Source organism: Petaurus breviceps, unplaced genomic scaffold (assembly GCF_028583685.1).
Source record: "Petaurus breviceps papuanus isolate PSGF00001 unplaced genomic scaffold, PetGlider_PUasm1.0 90925, whole genome shotgun sequence".
Taxonomy (NCBI): domain Eukaryota; kingdom Metazoa; phylum Chordata; class Mammalia; order Diprotodontia; family Petauridae; genus Petaurus; species Petaurus breviceps.
In genome coordinates this window covers 11,935,308-11,955,607 of record NW_027187380.1, presented here as the reverse complement: position 1 = coordinate 11,955,607, position 20,300 = coordinate 11,935,308, and the positions used below count along the sequence as shown (strand labels likewise).

General features: G+C 45.4%; 1 protein-coding gene across 15 annotated transcripts in view; it reads right to left on the bottom strand.

Moving 5' to 3' along the window:
* FBF1 (Fas binding factor 1) overlaps nucleotides 1-20,300 on the bottom strand; it is a 33,112-nt gene continuing 12,812 nt past the window's right edge. For 14 of the 15 annotated variants that reach the window (XM_069076345.1, XM_069076353.1, XM_069076350.1 and 11 more), the window contains 20 exons: nucleotides 19,842-19,983; nucleotides 19,555-19,688; nucleotides 19,374-19,476; nucleotides 18,424-18,879; nucleotides 17,867-17,953; nucleotides 17,323-17,423; nucleotides 17,057-17,115; nucleotides 15,762-15,917; nucleotides 15,466-15,566; nucleotides 13,802-14,008; nucleotides 12,146-12,253; nucleotides 11,915-12,054; nucleotides 11,669-11,787; nucleotides 10,270-10,392; nucleotides 9,987-10,172; nucleotides 9,466-9,642; nucleotides 9,217-9,354; nucleotides 8,784-8,901; nucleotides 8,431-8,540; nucleotides 1-8,077 (listed from right to left, as the gene is read on the bottom strand). In XM_069076345.1, the coding sequence (XP_068932446.1) occupies nucleotides 7,994-8,077; nucleotides 8,431-8,540; nucleotides 8,784-8,901; nucleotides 9,217-9,354; nucleotides 9,466-9,642; nucleotides 9,987-10,172; nucleotides 10,270-10,392; nucleotides 11,669-11,787; nucleotides 11,915-12,054; nucleotides 12,146-12,253; nucleotides 13,802-14,008; nucleotides 15,466-15,566; nucleotides 15,762-15,917; nucleotides 17,057-17,115; nucleotides 17,323-17,423; nucleotides 17,867-17,953; nucleotides 18,424-18,879; nucleotides 19,374-19,476; nucleotides 19,555-19,688; nucleotides 19,842-19,983 (2,849 nt within the window). In that variant the 3' untranslated portion in view covers nucleotides 1-7,993. The remainder of the gene's footprint in view (nucleotides 8,078-8,430; nucleotides 8,541-8,783; nucleotides 8,902-9,216; nucleotides 9,355-9,465; nucleotides 9,643-9,986; nucleotides 10,173-10,269; nucleotides 10,393-11,668; nucleotides 11,788-11,914; nucleotides 12,055-12,145; nucleotides 12,254-13,801; nucleotides 14,009-15,465; nucleotides 15,567-15,761; nucleotides 15,918-17,056; nucleotides 17,116-17,322; nucleotides 17,424-17,866; nucleotides 17,954-18,423; nucleotides 18,880-19,373; nucleotides 19,477-19,554; nucleotides 19,689-19,841; nucleotides 19,984-20,300) is intronic. The other variant, XM_069076346.1, reaches the window with a different exon arrangement.

Below are 20,300 nucleotides of genomic sequence, written 5' to 3'. Positions count from 1 at the left end.
TTTTTTGTTCGAAAATTTTTTTATTAAATCATTAATCGCACAACTTAGTAGTACTTTATGTCATAAATATGTGTTGCATATAAACAGGAACCCAGAACAATTAAACTGTAATGTTTCCATATTTGCTGAGCATTATTCTTTGTTTTATGCAGTCACTGTATATAGATTATAGTACTCCATTACGAAAAAGAGATAATTAGATGGATGATAAACCTGGGGATGAGTCAAAGTGGAGGATTCATATTTAGTTTAATATTTAAATATCAGTAACTGGTATTAAGTTGTCAATGCTGCAAGACAACATAGAATACAAATCTAATCTTGAATCATCTGTATAAAGTAAGGGTGTTTTAAGTGGAGGTGTGGATGCTTTGGGATTCATCAGCAAGAAAACCATGAATGTCCTTGCAGAATGTGATCTAGGTTTTTAGTGGACCAAAATACTGATGGAGCAAACAGTTTTCCTTCTTTCAGGAGAGTCATAGATTTAAAGTTGTTAAGGATCTTAAAGACCACCTAGTTTAAGAGTTTTAGTTTGACATCGTTAACTTTTTTTTTTTTTTTGCCTTTTGGAGGGCAATTGGGGTTAAGTAACTTGCCCAAGGTTACACGCCTAGTTTCTTTGTGTGTGTGGGTGTTAAGTGTCTGAGGCTGAAAACTGAACTTGGGTCCTTTTGACTCCAGGGGCCGGAGCTTTACTCACTGCGCCACCTAGCTGCCCCAACATCGTTAACTTTTTTTAGATTTAAATATTTTATTTTTTCAAGTTATGTGTAAAAGCAATTTTCAACATTCATTTGAAACATTTTTTTGAGTTCTAAATTCTTTCTCTCCCTCCCCCCTCCCCGCATTGAGAAGACAAAGAATTTGATATAGGTTATACATGTGCAGTCATGACATCATTAATTCTTAAACATAAAACATTTGCTAAATGACAAGGCAAAAGCAATAATAAACATAACTTTTATTTACTAGAAAACAAGATCCAGAATAATAAAAGTATAACAGTCCATACCTAAAACTGGGCTATACTATCCCATCAGGACATTTATTGGCAAGAGTTGGCACACACTTCAGAAACCTCAAAAGTAGATACTTGAAGGTATAAGCCCCATATGCCTGGGGCAATTCATAACTGGACAGCAGGCCTTAATGACCTGGATCTCTTTAGAGAATAGTCTAATATATGTTACCTGCTGAGCAAAATGATTTCTATGCTAATCTTGGTCAAACTCTTTTAGCACACAGCAATTCTTAGTTGGGTGCTCAGAAAGTGTTATGCTCTTTCAGTGACAAATACTTCAGTTAAACAGAGCTGTTAAGCTCCCTTTTAATGATGGCAAAGAATTAGAAATTGAGGGAATGTCCATCAATTGGGGAATCACTGAATAAGTCATTGTATATGATTGTGATGATGAGCAGGATGCTTTCAGAAAAACCTGGAAAGACTTACTTGAACTGATGCAGAGTGAAGTGAACAGAACCAGGAGAACATAGTACATTTTAACAACAATATTGTACAATGATCAACTATGAAGGACTTAGCTATTCTCAGCAATACAGTGGATCCAAGACAATTCCAAAGGACTTGTGCCGAAAAATGCTATCCATCTCCAGAAAGAAAGCCATCTGAATGCAAATTGAAGAATATTTTTTCTTTGCTTTATTTTTCTTGTGTTTTTTTTAATCTGTATTTTCTTTCACAAATGACTGATGTGGAAATATGTTTTGCATAGTTGCAAAAAAAAAACTATATCAGATTGCTTGCATTCACAATGGGGAAGGAAAGAAGGAGAGAGTTTGGAACTCAACATTAAAAAAAAAACCCACAAATGTTAAAAATTGGTTTTACATGTAATTGGGGAAAAATAATTTTTTTCTTTAAAGGACTGTTAAGCTCTTTAGATTTTTTTTTTCTGGGACTCTGAGGCATTTCTTCCTCTTCAAACCGTAGATAGCCATAGGACCATGTGGCCTTTCAAACCCTTTCAAATCTCTTCAAATACCAGGAAATTCTTTGTTCCATCAGCTCTCAGAAAAGCCCAGTCTCTTTACAGCAAAGCACCTGCAAAGCCTATCTTTTCCTCCTATTTCTCCCTTAAACCAGAAATGACAGTAGAGGGCAGCACTGACACTCCTGAGAGGTTTCCCATTTCTTAGCCTTTTTTTTTTTTTAAAGTCAGTTGTATCTAACTCTTTGTGACCCCATTTGGGGTTTTCTTGGCAAAGACATTGTAGTGTTTTTCCATTTTCTTCTCCAGTTCATTTTATGGATGAGGAAACCGAGGCAAACAAGGTTAAATGACTTGCCCAGGGTCACACAGCTAGGAAGTTTCTAAGGCCACATTTGAACCCAGGAAGAATCAACTCCAAGTACAGCAGTTCCTGTCTTGCAATCAGCATGACTCTCAGCAAGATTGCCGCAAAGCTATCTTATTGGATCAGCTCCTGAAAGCTTTGATATTCTATAGCCTTTCATTTTTCTCCTATTCACCCATGCCTGCTTACCCCAGCTCCTAGGCCTAAGCTTTTTCTGCTCTTTATCTGCTATTCTTTTGCCTGCTTCTTCCTGTAGTTTCTTCTCTGATTCCTAACGTCTCCAATGCATGATGCCTCATAAGCAATGACCCCTGGAATCCTTATATAATCTTCCCACAGTCTCCAAATAGTTATTTGATTTTACAGTTTCTCACTTGTAACCTTCAAAACTTTAAAATTTAAACAGTCACATGTAAACAAGCTGATGGACCATAATGTCCAGCAACTGTTATTACTTTAGCATTGTTCTACCTTCAAACAGATCCTTTCATTACAGTCTTTTTTATTTTTATATTTTGATTTTTTTGAGGGGGAAAGGCAAGGCAGTTGGGGTTATAAGTGACTTGCCCAAGGTCATATAGCTAATAAGTGTCAAGTGTCTGCTGGATTTGAACTCAGGTCCTCCTGATTCCACGGCTGGTGGTCTATTTATTGCATCACCTAACTGCCCCTACAGTGTTTTAACATAACAGTTTGTCACTCAAAATTTTGAGAGGCTATCTTTTTCTCAAATAGATTTTATTCATTTATTTTTGCCTTTTGGAGGGGGGAAGGCAGGGCAATTGGGGTTAAGTGATATGCCGAAGGTCACAGGCTAGTAAGTGTTAAGTATCTGAGGCTGGATTTGAACTCAGGTCCTCCTGACTCCAGGGCCGGTGCTCTGTTCACTGCACCATCTAGCTGTCCCCTCAAATAGATTTTTTTAAAAATCGATTTTCCTTCTAGCAATATATTTTGTTTCTGTTTAGCAACCAAAATGACCACAAATGAAAAGGACAGTAATTTACACTCATCCCAAATAGTTCACAAACAACTGTAGCTCCATACTATATTGCTCACTTAAAGGGTCCTACTATTCTTTTCTAACAGCATCTGGTAGTAACTGCTGTTGTGGTTTGTCCTTCATTCTCAAAGAGGGCCATGACATCAGGAAGATGATGCAATGACTTTCAAGTGAGTTGAATTTGAGTGAGGTCTGTGCAAGGTCACCAGCTTCACTTTCTACTCCATCTGGGTCTAGTGGCCACATATAGATCAGGAGAACTGGAGATGGCCCAGGATGCAGTGGGAGACCCTGGCCTTTTTAAGCTAAGGTATTTCCAAGTTCTCACCTTGACTGAGGCAACACCCATGCTATAGTTTGGCACTGCATAGGGAATGGGGGATCACGGTGGTGTGTAGGGAATATGAGGGCTCTCCTCTCCACCTACTGGCCCCTACCTCTGTGCCCAGAAGAGCTGTATGTCCATTGTCAGAGCCAGGCATGGGCAGTGGGAGGCCACCAGGGCAGTGGGGTGATGGAACACATTCCTTTACATAAACTTCTCACTGCCTGGTTTAAGACCATCCTTAAGCCCTCCCAGCAGCTGAAAGCCAATTCACCACCAGGGAGCAGCAGCATCACAGGAAAGTCCTCAAAAGTAAGTCCCTCTGATTCACAATCAAAGGTTGCCTCCTGGGAGGCAGAACTGAGACAAAGGTTACATTTTGCCCTGGCCTTGGGCAAAATTGTGTAGTAAGTGGACTTTTTTGGGGAGGAGGGAAACATCCTCCCATTTCTCTATAAGTGGCCCTTTCTTAACTCATAGCGCCATCACTCCTCTCATTTTTGCTCATCTGTCAACAGCTAAGGTATTTATTGGTATCATGGTTTAAACAGGAGGTTCCCTAGACTGTTGTGTCTAGAACACACTCTTTGGAGTACCGAGTCTGGGCTCCAGGTTACTTCCAAGGAAACACGGTCAGCCCTTAATGGGTAGTGCCTAGGTCTTCCCTCTCCCTGGCTCGTGACTAGGGGTGGGGTTGGGGAGCTGCATTAGGGAAGACTGACCCCTGAACCAGGAGGAGTTAACTCTTCAGCAGACTTTCAAAGGAGTGACTATAACCTTTAGTTCTCTTCTACGTCCTTTTTCCAGGACATGGTTCATGTAACACCAGTAATGAATGCCATTCACATGGTTCGCCCTGACAGCTGGGACAGAGCCTGAGCCCAAGTCTGTAGTTGCCTCTTTTACCTTGTTTCTTTCTTCGAGCTTGGGTGATTTATCAGTGATCCTGAGACAGATGTTTCCAGCTTTGGCGGCAACCTTCTGAGATTGAGATGTTAGAAATTCCCAGTTACAGGCAGGGTCAGCAGTACTTTAGGATGTGCTTGCAAGTTACTACAGCACTTCTTCCCCCTGACAGGGAGGAGCCCAGCCCCCTGGCCTGACTTACTGGAAAATAGGAACCTCAAAGGAGGCAGTGCATTGCAGAATGAGAACTGCCTGTTAAAGAGTCCTGCAAAATGCTTCACATTTTGATGTTTTAAGTATTGCCTTCCTTGGAAGAATAAAAAAGTAGTTATGGCTACATTTCTAGGTCTTGGTCAAGGCGTGCTTGTGAGTCTTTTGTGATTTAAACTTTTGTTGTTGTTTAAAGGAAATAAATAACTGTCCTATGGCAAAGGACAATTAAAAAAATATAATGTATATTGACTATTTTTCTAATCTCCATTTTGAGGAAACCCTAACCAAACCTAAGCTTTAAGTGACTCTGGGCCCAGGCTTTACTCACTGTGCCACCTAGCCGCCCCCAAGGCTTTCTTCATGATAGTTTTCTGTGCAAACAGAATTTGATGGGAGGGAGCTGTTAATACTCCTTTTTGAATGATCAGGGAAAGTATCTTTTATTCTGAACCCCTTATGATAATCCCTAGGCTACATATGAGAAGCAAGGGCAAAGAACCCAGCCTGGAGTCAGGAGGACTCATCTTCCTGAGTTCAAATCTGCTCACAGACACTCATTAGTTATGTGACCCTTGGCAAGTCACTTAACCCTGCTTATCTCAGTTTCCTCATCTGTAATGAGCTAGAGAAGGAAATGGCATACCACTCCAGTATCTTTGCCAAGAAAACGCCTAATGGGATCATGATGAGTTGGACACAAGTGAAATGATCCAGAACCAGCTGCCATATTCTTGCAGAAGGAAGCAGAGACTGTTTTTAGAGTTTGGCTCCAAACAATACCTTGCTCAGCCCTGGCACCCAATGGAGCAGTAGTAGCCTCATAGAGATTTCATTATTTTAAGATACCTTGAAGGAACCTTGGAGAGCATGTCGTCTAACCCCCTTATTTTCTCTCTATGAGGAAGCCCTGGTCCAGAGAGAAATGACACACCTTGCCTGAGGCCATAGCTAGCAGGTGGCAGCCAAGATGAGAACCCAGATCCACCTCTGGGATTTGATAATTTTCCTGCCCCACAGCGGCCTGATAGAACAAAAAGAGCACTGGTCTAGGAACTAGAGGGCTGGGGAAATTAGCCTCACGTCTACCCAAACTGGCGCTGTGTGGCGCTTTTAAAGTCTACAAACTGCTTCACACACATGCCATTTTAGTCTCACACCAATCCTGTGAGGTAGGTGTTGAAGGTATTAGATGCCTGTCTCACAGATGAGAAAATCGTGACAGCCATGGTCATCCATTAAGATGTCCGAGGCAGGATCTGCAGTAACAGTGCTCCTGATTCCAAACTCAGACTCATCTGTTCCATCAGAGGCGTCAAATACGTGGTGGCCTGCAGCCTTTGCAAGTGCAGTCCAATCCAGATTAAAGTGTAATTGGGAAATATTTAGCAAAATATACAATGGAACATGTTAATATATGGTTTTTTAAAGTTCATATGCAGCCCATGAGGATGTTTATGCGTGGGTTCGTGGCCCCCATTTCTATGAGCTTGACGCCGCCGCTCCACATCCTGCTGCCTCAGAGTAAAGTGGTTACTGTGGATAACCAACAGGGCCTCCTCAATACGCAGGTTATTTGGTTGCTCTCCTTGGTGTTGGTTTGGGCATCCACCCAGAGGGCTTTCTGAAAGGGTCTGGACATTCAGAATTGTGTAGAGGGTATTTGTGGGGTTGCTATAGAGCAGGAAGACATCTCTGAAAAAGGTGCTTAGCATTCAGAAGGGTCTGAGACCTCCTTCCTGCTCTTTGGAACTAATTTCAAAGCATGCAATTGATTATTAAGAGCGTTTGAAAAACAATGAAAAACTGGGTGAGATGCATTGTAAATTGTAGGAATTCAGGAATTAGTAAGACTGAAAATTTAACTGACCTATTAAACAAAAATATGAACTATGGGAAAAGGTTAGAGGTTTTTGTGCAATGTTATGAAAGAGGAGGGAGCGACATTTTGCCTCCTCGTAGCCTGAGAAAATCTTTCATCCCTGCCTGTTCACTTTACTGCTGTTTTATGATGGAAGGTGAAAAACTGGTTACTGGAAGAAGCAGCTTTAGAACTGTGGTTTTATTTGAAGAGCTAAATTGACCTTGGTTCCACATGGAACAATTACTGATCCCCCAATCCTCCCTCTCCCTTGCCATCTTCCTGACCAGTCTTGGCATATCGCCCACATGCTAGAAAATTGAAAAGGCAGAGGCCTGGACACAGTAGATTCCATTAGCTACTCTCTGGAGCTGGAGCAGAATGGAGCTGTGACATCTGGTGCTGTCTGTCTTCATTTTCCCCATGGCCTTGCTCCCCAGGAGGTGACACAAATGGGCAGCATTCCTTCCCTAGTTCCCTGGTCCCCCCCAAACATATGGAAGAATCTAATGAATAAGTTGCAGGGCCGAGTGCTCTCATTAGCCCGGCAGGCTTGGGGAACAGAGAATGAATGGACTTGGGTGCAAGAGTGGCTGGTGAAACTAGAAGTTTGTTTAAGTTCCAGTAGAAATCATGCATCCCTGCTCCAACCTGCCCCGGGGCCAGGTTTCTAAAGGTCTTGGGGAAGACTTTGTTTCCTATTAGGCAGGATACCTTGTGTCAGCTATCAGCTGCTCCTCAGTTCTGAGGGCACAAGGCTCTGCAGCTGCCTCCCTGGGAAAAACCAGGCCTGTTGGCAGACTCTCTAAAGAGTACAACCCCCACCACTGTGGGAGCATTAGGATTCAGAGCCACTGTGCTAGCCCCTCCTTCCCCAAGCTGGGTAAGCTCACTGAGATGGTATCTGAAGGATCTTAAATGGAAATTTACTGAGGGTTCTGCTCCCTGAACAGAACCTTTGTTTTGTGTTATTACATGATTGAGAAATATTGGCCCTGGTCTAGCCCAGAGGTGGTGTGCAGCTCTGCCAAGCCGGGAGGCTGGCCAGACCCTTTGGCCGGCAATGAGGACCATCAGGTGTTGAGACAGAACAGAGCAGCATGGTGATGTAGAAAAGCTGTCCACTACTCTTTCCCACTTACTGTTGTTGATGCTGAATGTGGTGACCAGGAACATGTGGCTATGCTTAGGCAAATGGCTGTAAGTAGTCCAATGGGTACCTCTGAGGCACAGGGGAGGAGACTGGTATGGTCTGTGGTGGTACCATGTCTGCTGACTCCATGGGATGAGAATTGGCAGAGAAGTTGGCAGTGCAGTAGGTACAGATTTCAGCATCTGAACCCTCCTTGCTCGCAGGCCAGTGTGGCACTCAGGCTGTATAAGGTGTCATGCTATAAGAAGTTTTCTTCAGTGTTTCCAAGAAGAATTTCTCATCCTCCAGAAAGTCCCAATCCTGTAGGAAAGGGGTGTGTGCAAATGAAATCAGGGCATAGGGAATAGTCATGGTGTTGCCAGCCTTCTCTCCTTGAGAAGAAGAGACCAACTCCCCATTGTACATACAGAAGTAGGACCCAAGAATGGCCAGCTGGCCAACTCCCATTTGCTATATATCTCCCTTCTTGCCCATCTCGCTCTACCTCAGAGAAGGTGAGGACAGCATCATTCATTAATTCTTGAGCCAAAGCTTCCCATTCTTCCAGCCTCACCTCTGCACCTTTACCCTTTTAGAAAATCAGCTCAAATGGACCCCTCTACAGCTTAACGGGAATGTGGCCACAGCTGATTGCCCAGGGCACAGTCACTCACCTTCTCAGCCATGTGTTTCAGCAGCACCAGTTTGGCATGCAAGTGGGAAGGGCCCAGGCCTGCAGAAGGCTGGCTGCATCCAGGAATGGGAATGGCAGGAGAGGAGATAGCTGAAAGAGTCCCGTGGGAAACGATTAGAGGGGACAAGGTCTCCTTCAGGCCCACAGAGCCTGGTTCTTAGGAAGGAACAGGAGGACTCTGTATATTCTTGTTAGGAGTCAGGAAAACTAAATGGACCCGAGACTCCTTCCCTATTAAGCTGGCTGGGGATTGCCCAAATAGTTACTTCTCCCATATTTACTCTCCCAGAGATCGACTCAGCAAGGCATCTCTCACTTCCATGGCCAACTCACCATTCAGGCTTTTAGACTCTAGGACCTGGATGGCAGGGCTCAGCCCCATGATGGGAGAGGGAAGGTCCAGTCGAAGATGATCCAGCTGCCTCCTCTGTTGAGCCAGATTCAAATTCTCCTGTTTCCATCCCCCCAGAGAGAGAATGAGGAAGCTCTGAGGGTACAGAACATCTTGCACAATTAAGGCAGAGGAGAATGAGGAGACAGAGATGGGCGGTGACTCTGGCAGGAGGAGTGGAGGACCAACTGTGCCCAGGCTCACAGATGCTGCCCTCGTGTCAGAGGTTCTGCCTGACTCTGTCTGCAAGAGAAGGCTCAGAAGGGCTTGGGGGATTGGGGGAGGTTAGAGACACCAACGGACGGGAAGCACAAACACTAGGAGAGGGGGGGAGGGTCTGCAGAGACGGGGGAGGGGGGACGAGAAGGTGCCTGCCTGGTGCAGCTGCTGCTCTTGCTGCCGGAGTTGCTCCTGCTGCTGCTGCATGAGCTGAAGCCTGGCCTGGTGCTCCGACTGCAGCCTGTGAGCCTCGCGAAGAGCCCGCTCTCCCTCCTCATACTTCTGAGAGGCCACCTGTGGATGGGACTAATGGGCGTGGAGCTTCTCTGACAGCTCCCCACGCCCTGGGGCAGACCCACCTTCCCAGTGCCCCCATGGCCTGGGCAACCTTTCCTGGCTTCCCACCTTGCTCATGCTCTCGACTTCCTCAGTTTGGAGTTTGATGCGTAGGGCAGCTGAGTTGACCTTCTCCTTCTCCAGCCTTAGTTCTTGCCGTTCCCGCTCCAGAATTTCCCACTCCCCGGCCAACTGTTCCTCCTGAAGCCGCAGCTCACTTGCTCTGATCTTCAGTTCTGCTTGTTCCTGCAAAGAGAACGTCCTTCATCTTCTCCAATGAAAGCCTCAAGTCCCTTTTTCTGTGGAGAGGGGGGTACCCTAGGGCCTCTCCTTCAGGTTTAGGTCAACCTCTTGGGTTCTTTCCCCAAGCTGGTCCATCCTCAGAAAGTAATAACCTATGCATCATACTGATTATGTTTAGCAAAGAGTTAAACTCTTCTGCCTATGCTGGCTGATGGGGCACAGACTGTCAGAAAGAAGGGCAGTCAAGTCAAGGTTAAGGCCTGGGTTAGACAGAAGAAAGGATGGTCTGTGTCCTCCGAAATCCCAACAATTCTAGAGAACAGCAGCACAAAGTTGAGGTCCCATACCTTGGCCAGACTGACGATGGTACCCTCCCTCTGTGAGTCCACTTGCAGCACACGCTCGGCCTCACGCTCTGCCCGCTCTTTACTTAGCTTTTGCTGGGCATAGAAATCAGCCCACTCTGCAGCCAGCCGCCGTCCCTCTTCTGCACACTTGTGCATGATAGATTTCTGCTCCTCCAGTAAAGCATTCTGGGAAACAGGAAGGAGAAACAGAGGAGGAGGGGGGTCTCAGGAGCCCCTCTGGTGAGATGGTCCTGGGTTACTGATGGTCAAGCTGCTTGCTCACCTTGGCTCTCTCCAGCTCCTCCCGCTCCATGCTGAGTTGCTGGCTCATGACCCTCCTTTGTTCCTCCAGGGAACGCTGTGTGGACTCTGCCTTGGACTGTTCGGCACTCACTCTCCAGCGTTCCTGTAGGAGACCCCCCAAATCGAGGTTTAAGGGAGTGTACCTTCCCCTAGAATAGGATTTGACCTCTCCTCAGGAACTAAGTCAGGCCACTCCATGCCTTCCTTCTGTGACTTGTCACAAGCACTTTCTCGGAAGGCCAGACAAGGAATAGGGGATTCCCATGATGATGTTAGAGTAAAAGGAAGGGGAAGGAAGGAGGGGGAACCTTTTATTTCTGGTCTGACTCTCAGGTCTTCCTCTCCATTGAGAATAACTTCCACATAAGTTGTGACATATGAATTCTTTCAGAAATGCATTAGGCTAAGGATATTTGAAGACCAGTGCTATCCCTATTCCTGTTCCTTTCCCTTTTATTTCCATTCTTATGTGCTCTGGTGACAACTATCAAGCAAAAATACTGCTGATTGTTAAGTGCTTCATGGTACATGGAGGGATAGGTGCTGTCTCTCCCAGCAAGGGGCCTGAAATGTAATCAGGGAAACAATACTAATACACATATGGCAAACAATAAGAGAAAGTTATGGAGCTATATGATTAATTATAAAATTTGTGGTAATAAATGTAAGTTTTAATTCAGAGGACAGAGAGATCAATGAGGACTGGCGTAGATGAGAAGACTTGGGAAATGAGGCCTTTGAGGATGGCCAGACTTTGGCTAGGAGAAGAGGGAAGTCATTCCAGCTTAAGGGAATGACATGAATGAAGAAGAGAAGTAGGAATAAACATGGTACATCTGTGAGAGAAGCAGAGGCCAGTATGACTTGAAATGAGAGAGAAGAGGCTGGTGAGAGAAATAGGAAATAAGTTTAGATATAAAGGGGAGTGAGAGATTATGGAGGGCCTTGAAAAGTAGGCAGAGAAGTTAGATGCAGTACTGGAGTATATGAAATCATTCAAGGTTCTCAAGCAGAGAAATGACATGATGAAAATTACATTTATGGTTGATCTGAAGCCTATAAACTAGATGGACTGGAGGGAGGGACTGGGGTCAAGAAAGCCAGCTAGGAGGCTGTTAATATCTAGGCATGAGGTAATGAAGGCTTAAATTAAGGTGGTGAGAGTGAGAATGGGGGCAGCTAGGTGATACAATGAGTAGAGTACCAGCCCTGGAGTCAGGAGGACCTGAGAGTTCAAATCTGGCCTCAGACACTTAACACTTACTAGTTGTGTGACCTTGGGCAAGTCACTTAACCCCAATTGCCCTGCCTTCCCCCTCCAAAAAAAAAAAAGAATGAGAATAGTGAGGCAGGGATGGATACGAGATGCAAAAACTCACCTGCTCTAGGAGACGGCTCTGTTCATTCAGTCGGGCCTCCATCTTCCCAATGATCTCATGTAGCCTGTTCCTCTCATCCTCCATGTCCCGCTGCTGCAGAGTCAATCTTTCCTGCAGAGCTGTAGGCAATGCCCCTGAGACAGTTACTGTCAGATACTGATTTCTAGATTGACCCATGGCATATTTCCCTTATTCCTAGGTATTTTAGTTAAGTTGTGATGGTGTGTGGAAACAGGAGGACAGTACCTTGGAGTTGCTTATCACGCTGACGGGCCCCTATCTCTATCTCTTGGGAGTTAGTAAGGTGAGTGGCTTCCACACGAGAAGAGAGCTCATTAAGGCTACAGGAAAACTTCTCCATTTGTTCAATAACCCCATTGAGGGACCTGAGAGAGGGAAGGCATAGCTTTAGGCCACACAATCACAGGTGATCAGTGCTAACAGCACTATATGTAGAACATGGGACATGGAGCATACCGGGTATGGGAAGTAGCACTTGTAACGGCATCAATTTCCCGATCTTTCATCCGCTTCAATCTTTGTAGCTGTTCTTCGTGGTCTTTTTGTATCTCTAAGATGGATGCCCTGAATGCCAAGGAGAGAACAATGAGAGTAAGGGAGGGGAAAGCTTTTGGCTTTCTTGCCCTAGGATCCATGTAGTTGAAAGGGTAGCTTGCTTGGAGAGAAGAGTGTGTCTTCCTTTACCCTTGTGATATATGCCTCAATATCAGATACCTTCTCTTAGTTATATAGCTGTTTAGTCAAGGTTACAATGCACAGAGTGCTAGGTGAAGAGAGATGAAGGTAGAGGAGGCCATCAGAGAGGACAGGAAGATAATGGTGCACCCCATATCCAATCTGTTACCAAGGTATGTCCATTTCACCTTTGCAACATCTCCCTAAAACGTGCCCCCCCCCTTCTTTGACACCACCACAACCCAGGTGCAGGTCCTCATCACCTCACGCCTGGAATACTGTAGTAGCCTGCTGGTGGGTCGGCCTGCCTCAAGTCTCTCACCATTCCAGACCATCCTCCTTTCAGTCACCAAAATGACTTTCCTGAAGCACAGGTCTGATCATGTCATCCTCCCGCTCAATAAACTTCACTGGTGTCCTAATTGCTTCCAGGAGCAAATACAAAATGCTTTTTGGAATTCAAAGTCCTTCAGAACCTAGCCCCCTCCTACCTATCCAGCCGTCTTACACCTGACTCCCCAACACATACTCGTCAATCCGGTGATATTGACGCTCCACCTGTCAGTTCCAGGCATTCTCTCTGGATGTTCCGCATGCCTGGAATGAATGCTCTCCCTTCTCTCTCTGACTAATGACCTCCCTGGCTTCCTTCAAGTTCCACCTAAAATTCTACCTCCTACAGGAAGTCTTTCTCAACCTCTCTTAATTCCAGAGCCTTCCTTCTGTTAATTATTTCCCATTCATCCTGTATATAGCTTGGTTTGTATATGTCTGCATGTCATCTCCCCCACTAGACTGTAAGCTTCTTGAGGGCAGAGACTATCTTTAGCCTCTTTTTGTATCCCCAGCACATAAGAGTGCTGGGCATGTAGTAAGGTGCTTAATAAATCAATTGATTGAATTTGTAAAACTGAATGCCCTTAAATGGCCATGTCAAGCCCCTCTATTTCTTTCTCACTCTTTTCTTTTTCATTAAGAAAAACATTGGCACCATATAAGGATAAATCCCTTTCAGAGGTCATCCTGGTGAAATAGAAGAATTGTATACATTCTGAGATTTGGTTCCTGGCCTTTGTTCTCTTCCAAGATTCCAGAATTAGCCTGGGGCTAGCACTATCCCAACCCTGGCACACCAGAGGGAAGAAAAGGTCAGACTGAGCTCCTTGGGTTTAGGGACTGCCTTTCTTTTTATCGGGAGTACTTAGTATAGTTCTTGGCTCATATGAGGAGCTTAATAAATGCTTACTGACTGATTGAGCAGAAATCAAAGTGTGCTACTAGTCAGAAGCTGTCCACCTTGGGCTTTCCTTAACTAGAAAACAGTTTCCCAAGAGCAACGACAGAAGAATGCAATAGCTTACACTTGAATTTTCCCTAAAGGGAGAATCCTTTTGGGTCAGTCTTTGCCAAATTCACCATTCTAGGCCTTCCCCTTACCTCTGTAAGTTCTGGAGCCTCTCGATCTCCTGGTCTTTCTCTTGCTCGGCAGCAGCAAGGCGACGCTGATGTTGTGCTAGAAGGTCAGCGCGGGCCTTCTCGGCCTCCTGGCAGTGAGACAGATACTGAATGGTCAGCTCCTCATTTTCCCTCTGTAGTCGCTCTTCTCGCTGCTGGTACGATGTCTCTAGCACCTTGATTCGGCTCCTGCCAATAACACACAGCTGGCTGGACTCAAAGTGGGGATAGTCTAGGACCCAGACTGGCACTTCAAATCAATAACAAGCACTAATATTAAGTGCTTACTATGGAAAATGCTTTATTATATTGTTTGGGAATCATATTAATTATTTTGTTGTTTAACTTCATGTGACTAGAGATTATTTAAACCCAGAATATCACTCTGACCTCAGTAACTATCCAGGAATGCCTGAGATGGCTACAAAGAATATTCTGGATTCCCCCAGGTCCTGGATTCACCCATATATACTTTGGGTCTGTTCATCCAAATCTAGTTTGGGTTCCACCAAAAGCTTGTGTTTTGGCTTTACCCAAATTTTACTGAATGTTTAAACTTACTGATATCCATCTCAATGATTTTGCTTTCAAGTTGCCCTAGTAGCTTAATTGCATAAGTGTGGTTTATGTGCTGATATTCTTGTTAGAATCCAATATAATGTAAACCTCCCAAAGCCTGCATAAGAGGCAGCTACATCCTTTCTGGCTTGCTCTCCCCTGCCAAATGACCAAATAAATTTTTTTCTAAAACTTTTTCAGGTTTTGGGGTTTATTCTTGGATAGCATTACGGCATGCTGTTAAGCTGATTGGTTGTTGTCCTTTCTGCACGAAGAGGACCAAAATGACTTCAGCGTGTTGGGGTCGAGGTACAGTGTGTCCAACTGCGGCTGATCAGACCGATATGGGCTCTGAAGGCTCTACCACAGGTCGGGCACAAATAGTCCATATGGACATCTGGAGTGGAGGTAGATCTAACTCTGTGCCTCTCACATGTCTTTCGAGCTGTTCCAATTCTGCTTTGCTCATGGAGCACAACACCTTCTCTGATGAGGACACAACATGCTGACTGGTCCTGTGCCAGTGTCTCCCATGTGACACAATCAATTCCAAAGTTCTTAAGGGAGACCTTGAGAGTGTCCTTGCATCGGTTCTTCTAACCACCGTGTAAACGCTTGCCCGTGTGATTCCTCCACAAAGTAGTCTTTTTGGCAAGCTATGCTAAGTGCTGGGGACACAAAGAAAGGCAAAAGCAGTTCCTGCCTCCAAAAGGCTCACGGTTTAATGGGGGACAACCCGGGCTGGGTAAAGTAAGATGAGCAGAAGACGAATTAAAGATGATCTTAGAGGGGAGGAACCAGCATTAAGGGGGATGGGAAAGGCTCCTTATAGTAGATGGAATTTTAGCTGAGATTTGAAGAAAACCAGGAGGCAGAAAACAGAAGGGAGAGCGTTCCAACCATGGAGGAAATCTCTGGAATTTTCTTTAAATACTGTCAACTTAGTCTATGGGATTCATACTAAGATTCAATCTAAGACTGGGGCTGGGATTTCATCTGGGGGAGCTAAAGATATCTAGCTAGGCCTCTGGGGACTTGTGTACTTAGGTTTACAGTAGGGTAGAAAGTAGGCAAGGGCAGTTGGATACCTGTGTGCACTCTCAATGAGCTCCAAGTCTGCCTGGTGTTGCTGCTGTAAACTTTCAAGCAAGATATGCTGCTGAGTTCTCTCTAGTTCCAGCTTCCGTACCTGGAGGGTGTGGGATCAAGGAGGAAGGAGAGGAAAGATGTTTCTCAGACTTTAAATTCCCCTTTAGGTCTCCTGTTGTTTTTTTCTTTTTTACAATTCTGCTGCACATTTGGTGTTTGTATTCCTCTGACTAGTCTGCTTAGATCCCTGCCCAAAATGTTCCCTCTTCTGTAGGCCCTCCAGGCCGCCTTTCACCTGGGTCTCCAGTTCTGTCTGTCGGGCCTGACTTTTTAACAGCTCCTCTTGGAGTTCTGCTGTGCCGCCCTGCAGTTGGGCCTGTGCAGCCAGGATTCTCTTCTGATACTCTCCTCCTGGAAGCAAACTCAGGGCCAGGCTCTCTGGGAGAAGGCCCTGCATGAGTGAGAAGAAATCATCAGCAGGTTAGAAGTGAAATAATGGAGAAAAACCTGGCCAGAGACAATTGTACCCCAACTCTTCAGCAGCTGGATAGCCATTCCAGACATGATCTGTGGACAGGGTACCATTCATCAAAGTAGAGACACCATGAACTCACAGCCACTGTTTCCTAGCAGCTCAACTAGCTTGGCTTGAAAAAGGAATCACTGCCTCTCTCTGTACAAAATGGGAGGCTTTAGTCTCCTTTTCTGTTTATTCTCAGTAAAATGCTTTAGATAGCTAGATAAGTTGCCAAGTCTTAGGATCAGGATGAAAACTTCTGATAAGGGTTCAGATCCTTCTATGGGGCTGTTAGACCACTTAGATCAAAGGTTCTTAATCTGGGCTTTCTAAACTTATATGGGGAAAAAATTATTTATTTATTTTTTTTACTAGCCTTTGGTTTCCTTTGTAATACTAAGTATTTTACTTTTTGCATTTCCAAACATGATTCTGAGAATGGGGCCATTGACTTCATTAGATTGCCAAAGGGTTCATGACATAAGAAGAGTTGAGAACTCCCTGCCTCTGAGGCCCTGGAAGTCACTATCATGACAGACACCTCCTAGGGACATGTTCAGTGTACAGTCACCTCCTGTCCAAAGGCTCCAGAGCTAGACAGGACTGGCCGATTCAGGAAATGGGGATCTGAGAGTGGGATTGGGGAGTGGAATGGTCTGAAGGTGGAAGGACTTTCAAAATGAACTGGTAGGATAACTGTGGCCTCACTCTATGGTTGGCATTTCTAACTGCTCCTATCTAGATGGTAATTATGTCTCCCCGACCAATTCTGGCTCCATATTAATGCCCAGAAATGTCTAGGATAGGAATTCTAGAAACACCAGGTGACATCTCTTAGAAGATTTTTTCGGGGGGTTTATTGGGGTTAAGTGATTTGTCTAGGATCACACAGCTAATATGTGTCTGAGGTTGGATTTGAACTCAGATCCTCCTAACTCCAAGGCTGATGCTTTATCTACTGCATCACCTACTTACCTCTTACAAGTTTTTGAAGGAAAATATCTGTCTCTGAGTTAGGAAGAATTTCCTTAGAAGAAAAAGGCTGAGGTCCCTGTTCACCTACTCCTCCCTACCTGTACAGGCATGGAAGTCCCTGTTAGTTCTTGGGATCTCTGGAAACAAGCTGTAAGGTCTGAAAAATGCAAAAAGTGAAAAATAAGTAGCAGTTGAAAAAAGAGACCAGCGGTCTGGGGACAGGCCTCTCATGGATGCCCAAGGGAGAAACTAGCTTCAGGGAAGATTAATCAGGGGTCATTATTACAAAGGTACTACTACAACTGATACCCATATACTTAATAACAGCCCATGGTTCAGCTGCCATACAGGAAAGAAAACCTACCAGTGCTGAGAACTTCTCCAAGAAGAGCGTCTCTCTTCGGTTCAGCTGCAGGAGGTACAAGGGTAGCCAGTGTCTTGGGGTGGGCATCAGTTGGGGGAACCCTAAGAGATATACATAGAGATTGGAGGTGGGTAGGAAGGGGAGTTGGAACAGTACCGCCTCTGTGCAAAAGGAAGGAAAAGAAATTTCTCCTTTAAGGAACAAGGAGAAGGGAGAGGGAAAGGAGCTTCTTAGAGAGCCCTGAGAACCTAGAGTGACATGGGTGTGGAACTGGTTGTGTTGATGCATGAGGGAGGAGGAGTGGACATGCATGGTTCTGGAGCTTGTTTCTCATGAGTTCACTTGGAAATCTAGATTATTATTGGAGGCAATGTAAAGTATCCTGGACCAGTACCAAAATTCCAAAGAAGTAACTGAGACCCTGACACAGTTTACCCCCCCACCTCCCCTGGCTCCCACTAATTAAAGGCCTTGCCATATCTACGTGCCAACCTCTGCTGAGGACATGGTCCCCTATCTCCCAAGAGCCTGGATGTAGACATACCCACTGGCCCTGGGGAAGGCAGGTGCTGTCCCTGGGGATCGTCTGGTAGCTGTTTGCTCAGGTCCTTGAGTACTGGCAGCATGTTGACTGAAAAAGGCCAAATCATAAGGTAAGGACCATTGAAACTTCAGGTCTGACCACAGAAGGCTCCCTGGTGGTTTCTCTGTCCAATGGCTGGCCTTTCATCCTCTTCACATGGTACCATTAATTCCTTTAAGACTGTATCCTGGGGGCGGCTAGGTGGCACAGAGCACCGGCCCTGGAGTCAGGAGGACCTGAGTTCAAATCTGGCCTCAGACACTTAGACTTAGTGTGTGACCTTGGGCAAGTCACTTAATACCAACTGCCCTGCCCTCCCCCCTCAAAAAAAAAGGAAAAGAAAAAAAAAGAGGCACAGTATGATAAGGGAAAGGAGCTGAAGTCACTAGACCACATCTGGTTCATATTCCTGGGGTTTTCTACAGCCCATGTCTGGGTGACTGATTCCTAGAGAAAATTAGATTGCAGTGTGCCAGTCCAGCTCCCTAACATGCAAAGCACAGTTTCCATATCTGTACCTGACGAAGGGAAGAGCTGATGTTTCTGTAGGGCTTAGGCCTTTAGAAGTCCCAGGCTGCTCCTCTTTAGTTAAATTCTGAGATTTTTTCTGAGACAAGGCATGGCTTAGCCAATCCTCCTCTTGTTTTTCCTCTGATGTTCCTTGCTTAGGAGAAAGGCTGGGTTTGTGAGGGATAGCTGTAGTGTCAGCAGGAGGCTTCATCCCTGACCCAGGCAGACTGGAAGAGGTAGAGTGCCGGGCAACGGGACTAGGTTCTGAAGGGGTAGCCCTTGCTAAGCCAGCCTTGACAGATTCTTTGGTGGGAGATAGAGGGAGCAGGTCAAAGTCCTCATCCTTGAGGCCCAACCAGTCAGCTCCTCCCTTCCCAGTACGAGCAGGGCTGGCTGTGGCTGGTGTACTCTGTTTGGAACATTGCTCTCCTTTGGGATTGGTGAGACTTTCTGCTGAAAACCTGCTTCAAGACAAGGGCATAAATAAGATCAAAGGAGAGGTCTGTCACATGGCCTGCTATTAAGCTTTGCCAAATAGGGCCCAGGTTCAAGTATCCAAAATAAATGCTGGTGAATTGGTTTGGGTCTCCTAGGTACCAGGCCACTGCTTGTCCCACTATGCTACGCTACAACCAGAGGACAAAGCTTTTGTTATCTCAATCGTCCACAATCAGAATGTAACATAATATAGGGTGGAGGTTCTTAACCTATATTGTGGCATGGACTCCTTTGGCAATCTGGTGAAGCCTATGGACCTTCTTCTCAGGAGAGTATCTTTAAAGGCATAAAATCAAATATATGGCATTACACGTGAAATACATTTGTCAATAATATTCAAAAAACAAGTTTAGAGGCTATAAGTTATGAGCCCTTAGTATACTGGCACACAGGGTTGGTTGATTCTGACAGAAGTAGCAAAGGGCCTGAGAAAGGTTATTTCTCAGGGGATGTTACCTACCTGACAGACTGCCGGCGGGACTGTCGGCTCTCAGAGGAAGAAGCCACTGTGGGCTGGTAGGCTCCAAAGGCAAAGTCATCATCTCCCCAGGGATCTTCTTTGTCTGTGAAACAAGGAGCCTGTGGCCATGTTTGGGATGGCCGTCCCTTTCTAACTCTAGATGGGTGTGAGGTCCACTTACCAGGTTGTTTCTGGTACTTCTTATCCAGCCTGAACTCTTGGAGCTTCCCAGTGCTTGGTCTCTCCAGGAGCTTGGAGGCAGTTCCACGTCCCAGTAACTCATCCAGTTTAGTGCGAGCAGGACGGGGCCCATCCCTGACATGGCAGAATGACAGAGGCATACATACCTCAACAACATGAATTACTTCTGTCCCCACCCTCCAACTCCATGCCTTTGTTCTCTCCTTTATATAAGGAGAAAGCCATGCTGCTCAGATATGGGCCTCTCAGCTCAGAAGAATGCCTTACTGGACTCCCTTTTCCTGCTTCCGCTCTGCCTTTGGACTATCTCCAAACCCAAGGGTGGCCATGAGGTCATCCCCATCATCAAACTTCACCTCCTCCTTCTTTTGAATGGAGGTGTCACCAGGAGTTGAAGAAAGAGAGGTACCTAAAAAAAAAGAACTCTGGGTTAATAACAGCAAAAGCAGGATATGCATGGGGTGGTTAGATGGCACAGTCACTGGAATCAGGAAGACCTGAGTTCAAATCTGGCCTCAGACACTTAACACTTACTAGCTGTGTGACCTTGGGCAAGTCACTTAACCCCAATAGGAGTTCTGAGGAGTGAGATTACTAGGGGCCAGAAGCTGGGTTGTGCAGAAGATGGGAACAAGACTTGAGCTGGGTCTTAAAGAAAGGATGTGACTTAGAAAGGGAAAAGGAAGAGAGGGCATTAAAGGCATAGACAAGACTATGTTCAAAGAC